The sequence below is a fragment of the Nestor notabilis genome, unplaced genomic scaffold, assembly GCF_000696875.1.
Source record: "Nestor notabilis isolate BGI_N333 unplaced genomic scaffold, ASM69687v1 scaffold10282, whole genome shotgun sequence".
Lineage (NCBI taxonomy): Eukaryota > Metazoa > Chordata > Aves > Psittaciformes > Psittacidae > Nestor > Nestor notabilis.
The window spans coordinates 2,740-11,638 of record NW_009918725.1 but is presented as its reverse complement, the minus strand read 5'-3'; the positions used below and the strand labels follow the sequence as shown (position 1 = coordinate 11,638).

Genomic DNA, 8,899 nt, shown 5'->3' with positions numbered 1-8,899 from the left:
GAGGCTGGCGAAGACGGAGCTGCCATCGCCGGTGCAGCGCGGGGACAGCCGCGAGGAAGGTACTCGGGGCACGGCCCTGTGTCCTTGCGGGGTCAGGCTGCAGCGGCTCCTGACGCAGTGGCTTCCCACAGCGGGTTGGGATCCAAACCAGAGTTGCAGCGTGGTGCTGGACTGCCCTTGCCAGGCCAGCAGACGTGTGCGTGCACAGATCTGTGGCCTGTTTCCTCAAGGCTCACGTTTTCCCCACAGGTTACCTTGAGAAGAAACCCAAGAACAACTTTCGGGATTTCATTCCGGTGGTGCTGAGCAGCCGGACACGCAGCCAGTCGGGTGAGTCGGGGCCAGGGGAGCCGGGAAGGAGGCTTGGGTGGACCATGAGCGTTTCCCTTTTTACATGGCCTTGGCCCTATCTTCTGCCCTGCTTCGCAGCGTTGTTCTTGTAGATACCCCTGGCTCTTTTGTCAGCTAGAAATCCCACTTTTTTTGCAGGAAGCATTGCTGGCTCTTCTGCTGGTGTGACGGGAGAATGTGATGTAACTGGTCAGGAGATTCTACCGTTGCTGGAGGAGGATCAGGAAGAAGAAGAGGAGGAGGAGGAAGAGGAGGAGGAAGAAGAGGAGGAGGAGACATCTTTGAAACGCCGCAAGCTGCGAAAATCCCACAGGACATCCCACTACCACAGCCACAGGGCCAGGGACAGGTCTGTGTCCGGGAGGAGCAGCTGTTACACAAGGAGGACCCGGGACCTGCCATGGAGAGTGGAATCACCCAGGCAGCTGTGGGAGCCCAACGAGGAGGAGGAGGATGACGATGACAGCCACGTCAAAAGGAAGAAAAGGAGACGACAGAAAAGTCAGAAGTACCAGACAGGGGAATATTTGACGGAGCGAGAGGAGGAGCGAGTGGGCTACCCCCACAGGAGGCGGAAATCCAAAGCAGGTACAACCTGGGGAGGGGTTTCTGGTACCAAGCTGGGGACAAACGGGGGCTTCTTGTTGGGTTTTGGTTTTTGTTTTTCTATTGTGTGTGGGATTTTTCTGGTGTTTTTTTGGTGTTTTGGTTTATTTCTATAATGATGAAATTCCATTGTTATTAGTGGCTTGATGTCCACAGCATCAAGCAGGCTTCAACTGACCAGCTCTTCTCTCCAAAATATTTACAGTAAACTTTGGAGTAGGAAAGAACAGCCTTATGTGACTAATTAAGATACTGGTCTTACCCTCAGATTAAGACAGAGGGCGTGGGAAAATGAGTATCAGACGAGGTAGTGCAGTGAAGTATTTCTGGACAAGCACGGGCCCCTGGGAGCAGTGTTCAGCATTCCTGACTAAAGGAGAAGGATGTGGAGCCACTACAATTCAGCTGGGCGTCCTTATGCTCTGTGTCCCTTTATTAAGGCAACTTGCAAGCTTGCACCAGGGAGCACAAGGGTGAGAGGATTAACAAAGCTGGAGTGTCTGCAGGTGACAGAGAAACCCCTCGCTGCGCTGTGGTACGTGCTCGCATCCTGCTCGCTGCTCTACCAGCACTGCCCAGCCCATGCGGTCACACCGAGCCTGTGACCTGCGTTTCCCTGAGGTTTAGCAGTCTGCAGTCCCTCCTCTCTGTCCGGATGGGAGTTTGAGGCAGGAGCAGGTTTGAGGCTGTAGGATGTAAGGCTGGGGCTCAGCCAGCAGTGCATGATGTCTCGGGGTGTGCTGATGGCTGGTAGCTTGTAGCTGTGTCCGAGAGTCCCACAGGTGACTTCTGCCAGGGTTGCAGGAGACTGTGTCTGAGCCATGGGCTTGGGGGAAGCAGTTCTGCCAGCCCTCCGTCGACTTGGGCCTTTCTCTTGGAGGTGGTGTAGTGGGTACGAACCTGTTGCCTTCTGCCAGATCAGTGCTCAGATCGACAGTCCTCAGGAGGTGCTGAGGTGCTCTGAGGTGCCGTGAGAAGTCGTAGAGATGGCTGCTGCACTCCCACCAGCTGATGTCCCAACCTCTGTTTCTGCTCTGGCACAGTTTTACTCTGTTGCTGCGGTGTCTTATGTCTGTGTGTCCCTGTGAGAGCAGCAGTAAAGTTTCTGATGGGCTTCCTGGCAACTTTGCAGTTCACGAGTGTTCTCAGACTGGCCTCTGCTGGTGCCTGTTTCAAAGAGAGCCTGAGAAGGAGGTTTGAGTGCAGCAGCATTCAGGAGGGTTTTCCCCAGGAGCTTTACCACACATCTTATGAGTGTCTGTCTTCTGTCCAGAAGCCAGTTTCCCTCAGGGACTGCTTGCTTGCCCCTCAGATGAGTAAGTTTCTGTATTTTGGATTCAGAAGTTGTGGCCTAGAGCCATCACTGGCTTTGGAGATGAGGACCTGCGCGCTGTGAGCAGGCTGGCAGCCAGAGGAGGGACGGGGCCAGCCCATGTGTTTGCAGAGTGCTGTGTCCTGTACTAGCTAAAGAATCTGCATCATCTTCAGGTACAAGCTGGAGTGATCTGCTGGATAGTTTCATACAGTCAGACCTAAGCTGTGGTCAGTTGTGTGTGAGCCCCAGCTCTAGGTAGGCTTGGCCTTTTTGAGGCCAGAACAACGACTGCCATTGGGTGTCTTGTGTCCATGCAGAGTCCATCCCTGGTGGGGAGAACCTGTGTGTTCACTCTGCTTCCACTTGCTGCGGTGCCTCTGCCGTGGGTCTGCGCCTCTGGATGTGCAGCCATCCAAGATCAGCAGTTTGTTTTGCCTGGCGGCCTTTGGCACTGCACCTCCAGAAGCTCCTCATTCCTATTTCTCCTCTAGAGTTTAGGCACCGGAAGCAGAAGGAGTCTGTGAAGGGTAAAGGCACAGAGCTACGGCTGAGGAGCAGGCTTTCCCCATCACCCCGAAAATCTCAAGGACGCCCAGACTTTCGGAATGGCTTCTTCCTGGAGCACTCTGACAGCTCTCCTGCCCAAGAAGAACTGGAGAAGCCATCAGGAAAACGCAAATGTAAAACCAAACACCTGGCAGGGATCTGTGATGAGGGAAAGGTATGGCCTGAACTGGGGAGGGGAACATGTGTGTGGAGAAGAGAGAAAGGAATCCTGTTAGTAAGCCAAGGAGTCGCATTCTTTACTTTTGCAGGGGAAAGGCTGCTGGAATCAGCCCAAAATGCACTCTCTGAAGAAGTCCCAGGACTTGTGGACGCTTCACAAGTCCCATCGGGTCAGCCCAGGGAGTTCCCCCGAACTGCCCCCAGCCCAGAACATTCCTCCTGGAGCTCGGCGGCTGATTGTGAACAAAAATGCAGGGGAGACCCTTCTGCAGCGAGCAGCTCGCCTGGGCTACAAGGTGAGTTTTGGTGCCCAGTGTCCCCTGTGCTGCCCTGTCTGGGTTCGTGTGTAACCAGGTCCCCAACGCTCTCGCTCCTGTAGGATGTGGTGCTGTATTGCCTGCAGAAGAAGAGCAGTGACGTGAACCATCGTGACAACGCTGGCTACACAGCGCTGCACGAAGCCTGTGCACGAGGCTGGATCGACATCCTCCACATCCTGCTCGAGCACGGCGCCAACGTGAACTGCAGCGCGCAGGACGGCACTAGGCAAGGCACTGAGAGGGGAGCATCTGGGGAAGCCCTGGCAAGCGTCAGGGCAGGGAGCAGGGTGTGTTTTTCAGGATGAGCTGTTGGTCGTCGCTAGATTCGTGATAATCCGAAACAGCATTTGCTTTGCAAACTCTGCCTTTCTCTTTTTCTATCAGTGCTTCTGTCCTTGCAGGCCTGTCCATGACGCAGTAGCAAATGACAACCTGGAAACCATGTGGCTTCTACTCTCCTATGGTGCTGATCCCACTCTGGCCACTTACTCTGGGCAGACAGCTGTGAAGCTTGCCACCAGCGAGGTGATGAAGCGCTTCCTCTGCGGTAGGTGCCAAGCCCAGTGGTAGCAGTGCTTCCACTCTTCCTGTGTGGCAGCATATGCGACCAGCTGTGGGTGTCAGAGGGTTTAGAAGGGCTTGAGCAGCAGGGGACTGAATAATCTGAGCTCTGTCCTGTCATGTGTGTTTGTATGTTTGCCACCCAAACTTTAATTTACAGGATTGTGTACTGTTTTCCAAGTAAGGTAAAAGTCGCTTTTCAGTCTTTAGTGTGCAAGGAGACGGCAATGCTCTGGTCACACAACTAAAGACAGTGCTGCGCACGACGCTTGGAGACACTGTTCCACAGTTCCTGGTTCTACTGCATAACCTAAGGAACAGGTTTTTGCTGCCAAGTAACAGTGCCTTCTACTCAAACATCTCTGCCCAAATGCCTACCTGCCCTTGTCAGGAGGGACCGACCGCCTGGGATCCCTGTGGTGGAGTGAGGCCTGCCTGCTTGCTGCACTCTTTGCATAGAGGCGAGATGAGTGTTGGCTTCTACACAATAGCCAGGAGAAATCTTGTTTTCTAGCTGTCTGTCTGAGCTCCTTCAGGCTTAACTACACGCGCAGGTGTTGGAGATGTCACTTTGAACTCAAGGCCACCCTAAGAACCTTTCTTTCCAACGCATTGGGTGTTGTCAGTTGTTTTCCCTTTTCAGCTTCTATTTCATGTTCTCAGGCTGGGGCCACATTGTCCTCTTCAGAGTGAGGGTACGTTTCCTGCAAGTTGTGGTTCAGCTTTTGCCATAATCCCTAATTGCAAAGTGGGGAAAAGCAGCAGAGGTGAAGGGGTCACCCGGGATCAATGGATGTGCATGCCAGGCTCATGCTTTGTCCAGCAGGTAAGCATTAACCCTCTCAATCTTTTCTCTAGATTATCTTTCGGATCTCCAGGGGCGCACGGATGGGGATCCTCGAACAGCGTGGGACTTCTACAGCAGCTCTGTCCTAGGTGAGTTCAGCCTGTGCCATTTTATGTACAGCAGCAGAGCAGAGAGATGTAATGCCAGGCAGCAACCCCTCATTCACTCTGATCTGTCTGTGTCCCTCCCAGCTCACAGCTTTGTCAGAGATCTTACCATAATGCTACGTGTTGGGGGTTGCTCCTAAAAGGGACTTTTTCTTTGGGAAGCTGCATGCATGGATCCCTCCTGTGGGCTGAGCATGATGTGCAAGACTGGACTTAGGTGCTGCTGGTGATTCCTAAGGGTCTTTGGGTATCGATCCCAGAGCATGTTATTCTTGTAGCACTTCTTGTTGCTCCCCTGCTAACCAGTCATAAAAGATAAAACCAAGGCACACAGAGGACATACTTATTCTTTTGAGGTGCTAGAAGTCTTGAACTTCTTCAAGGTTCCCTCTCTTCTGCTCTGGAGGGCAGGCATTTGGCTGGGGCAGGTCCTCTGCTTACAGTGCCAGGCATTTCCCAGGGAAGGCAAGACCTGTGCCTTCTGCTGTCCCTTCCTGAAAGTTGTGGTGACCTGCTTAGAAGTTCTCTCAAAACAACACAGGCACAAGGTCTACAGATCGCTCATGGTGTTGCTCCAGTTCCCCCAGGGCCCATGAATGAAGATGTTCTGGATGTAGCCATGGGCCTGTGGCAGACTGCAGAGTCCCTCCTAGCCACTTCGGAGGCAGTAGGTCAGCACTCGCAGGCCCTTCGTAAAGACTTGGGTTATTTACACTGCCAAGATACAAGGCTCTTGATTTTAGCTGCTTACCTGTGTCATTTCCAGCATCCTTCTAGAAGCGCAGAAAAATCAGATACCTCTGGAAGGGTGCCCTTGCTTCTCCTTGGAAGACCCTGATGTCTCTTCCTTTCAAAACAGAAGGAATTCTGTACTCCTTTTGTTTGTAGGCTTTTGCACCTCAGGTGTGCCGAGGAAACAGTTCAAGCTGCAGCCTCCTTCCTCCGAATTTCTCACCCTCAAAGCTGTCGTGATCCTTTCAGAAGAAGCCTCTTCACCACAAGAAAAAACAGCTGTTCTTTGGCTGTAATATTTTAAAAGTAAAAATACTACCCTTTTTGATTGATCACTGATTCCCACTTGAATTTTCTCTGATAAACGAAGGACAATTGTGTGTGGTTTTGTGGGCAGGAGAGTTTGGCTCCCTTTGGTTACTACAACATGCTGAGTTCTTGGTTACCCAGAGGGTTTATGTGCTTGAGTTCTAGCATCTGCTTATGTCCCAGTCAGCAGTGCCCTTTCCTCTTTAAGATCCTAGAATGGGATTGCAAACTGCCAGTTCTCATACCCTTTAGGAGACCCACTGCTGCATGCAAGTGATTTAGAAATGTGCTGTCTTGTTTTTTGTATACCCTGATGCCTGAAGTGAAACAAGTGGATCTCAGACGAGCAAGTTCAAATTATCTGCTTCTTTCAGTTCTTTTATTTCCATATCCCTTGGCTCGTCTTGAATAATCTTGTCTTGCATCTTGTCTTCCCACATTTCTGTCCTTCCCGCCCGGAGGCAAAAAGAAAGTTTGCTTTTCAGTAAGTAAACCGTCACCTCTTGATGTTTGTTGGGGGATGGATCCATCAGACCCACCAGCTGAAGCTCGAAGCATTGCATGTCCCTTCATGTGAAGGAGAAATCCCAGGCCACAGCTCCTATCTGTTGCTATTCTTTGAGGCAGGAATGTTGTCTACATTTTCCTTTAGATCTGCAGATCTCTGGGGGCCAAGAGATAATGAGGGAAGCCAGGGTGTGGGATCTCTGAGGTCTGAGTATGGTAAAGTCACCAGTATCTTGCACTTGGTGATGCTGTTGCTCCAACCACCAAACCCTGCTCCAGGGTTTTGTTCTACACCTGAGACTAGCATAGTTGTGCCTGATTGTCTCCCTGCTACTGGCAGTGGTACAGGATGTCCCTGTTCTTGTCCCAGCCTTCGAAGGGAGAGGACTGAGTGAGGAGAGTGTTCAGGGTCAACACTGGACCACGCTCTTGCCATGTCATTGCATTTAAATTCTTTCTTCCTGGGTTGCTCAAGAGACGTGAGGCTTTTCAGTGGTGGCCTCTGAGCTTCGCCAGCAGTGATGTTGCACCAATATTCCTGTCACTTACTTTTGTCCTGTTCTACAGGAAGTTTTGACGATTCAAGCACCTTTTCTCCCTGTTTTTTAGAGATTTTTTTTTTCTTTTTTTCCCCTGGGCAGACTGAGAAATGATTATTTTTTTTCCCTGAGACCCTCTTGGAGCCTGTCTCTTGTTTCTGTGTTAAATGACATTCTTGCTGGGGGCTGCGTTCATTCATAGAGCAGTGTGGGGTGTGGAGCTTTCTCACGTGTGATGTTGGACTATGGCATGATCGGGTTATTTGCTCACCAGCACATTTGGTCTGCCTTCTCTCTGTAGAACCTAACCTCTATTTAGTGGGAAGTTTTTGGAGTTATCGTGTATTATCTCAGCAGGACAAAACCACTCTGCAAACGCAAGACTATTCATACCTCTTAATAAAATCCAGGCAGCAAGCTATTTTTCGACAGATGCTTTTCAGATTGGCGAATAGTAAATTTAACTGTCTTTAAATGGTTTATGGCTCAAGTGTGCTGTTCTCCATTTCCTATGAAGCAAATCCTGCTGGTGCTCACATGCCTCCTGGGACAGCCAGCTTTAAGCCAGAAATCTGTGGGGCTGAGTCTCTGAAGTCATGCTTATTCATGTTGGGTTGTGTTGGTCTCTAGATCTGCGCATGGTTTGGTGCCACAGCCTTGCTGCCTGTATTTAGGCACCATTGCTGACACACTCCTATAGAGGAGCTCCTGGGACTTTGCTTTTAGAGCTGCTGGGATGTCGTGGACGTGGGACTGTGGTGGTAGCCAGTCCAGCTGTGCAGAGCTGTTCCCGGGGGAGTGATGAGCACTGGCTGGTGTGAAACTGTGAAGGATGCTGATGTCTGTTTTGCTTGTTGCAGAGGGGAAGGATAGCATTGGATGTGATCTTCTGCTCAACCCTCCGGGAAGTTCAGACCAGGAGGAAGAGGATCAAGATGCAGACAACTTCCTCTTTGAGTTCTCAGACAAGCCACTGCTTCCCAGCTATAACCTCCAAGTATCAGTCTCTCGGGGGTGAGTATCTTCTTGGAGCAGAGCATGTGGGTGACATTAATGCTGGGGTGGAGTGGGAGCTCACAGCACAGAGCCCTTGAGCTCGAGAGGATAGTGGCAATACGAGGAAGCCTTAGGCTGTCCTCCAAGTGGGGATAACTTGAGATACTCATATATGGAAAATCCACACCTGCCTGAGAAGCTTTGGGAGCCCAAGCTGACTGCATGCTAAGGAGACAGGTCCAATAGAGCACACTTGTGTCCTGTAGATCTCAAAGCACTCCTCTCCTCCAAAGGAGGACGTGACTCATCCCTGTTCTGCAGGTAGAAACACCGAGGGATGGAGCTATTGCAGCTTCACCAGAAGGAGCAAATTGCTGCTGCTGGGGCAGAAACCCACTAATGGCATGACAACTCCCTGTCATGAGACATCTCAAAATGAAGTTATTGCAGACTCTTTGTTTAGAAAAACATGAAGGTAGAAATTACACTTTATAAGCCCCAAGTCAGAGAAGCAAGTGCAAGATGTAGGGTAAGATGGAATTTGTTAGGCTAATTCTCAGAGGTCCACCTCTGAGGCGGTCACCTTCTGCAGTCAGCAAAGACTTGTTCAAGGCCAGATTGGACAGAGCCTTGGGTGACATAGTTTAGTGTGTGGTGTCCCTGCTCGTGGCAGGGGGGTTGGAACTAGATGATCTTAAGGTCCTTTCCAAACCTAACTGTTCTATGATTCTATGATAGCAGGATTTATCCAGATGAGGGCAGGAGCGAGCGGCAGGCTGAGATGAACGGCTAGCTGTGACTGATGGGCTCTCCAAGTGTCTGTGGAGGAGCCTGTGGGGAGGAGACTCACTTGGGTGGGCACTTCTGCAAGTGTGGACGTGCTGAGAGAAAAACGTTGTCCCCCAGAGGGTGCTCAGGCATTGGAACAGGCTGCCCAGGGCAGGGCTGGAGTCACCGTCCCTGCGAGTGTTCACAGCCCGGGT

The 8,899-nt window shown here is 51.2% G+C and overlaps 1 protein-coding gene across 1 annotated transcript in view; it reads left to right on the top strand.

Annotated features, from left to right (window-relative positions):
* Positions 1-8,899, top strand: part of BCORL1 (BCL6 corepressor-like 1) — a 13,199-nt gene that overhangs the window by 3,567 nt on the left and 733 nt on the right. The window contains exons 5-13 of the mRNA XM_010009872.1: positions 4-59; positions 250-330; positions 490-939; positions 2,764-2,993; positions 3,088-3,294; positions 3,378-3,544; positions 3,720-3,865; positions 4,738-4,815; positions 7,781-7,934. Coding sequence (XP_010008174.1) covers positions 4-59; positions 250-330; positions 490-939; positions 2,764-2,993; positions 3,088-3,294; positions 3,378-3,544; positions 3,720-3,865; positions 4,738-4,815; positions 7,781-7,934 — 1,569 coding nt within the window. The remainder of the gene's footprint in view (positions 1-3; positions 60-249; positions 331-489; positions 940-2,763; positions 2,994-3,087; positions 3,295-3,377; positions 3,545-3,719; positions 3,866-4,737; positions 4,816-7,780; positions 7,935-8,899) is intronic.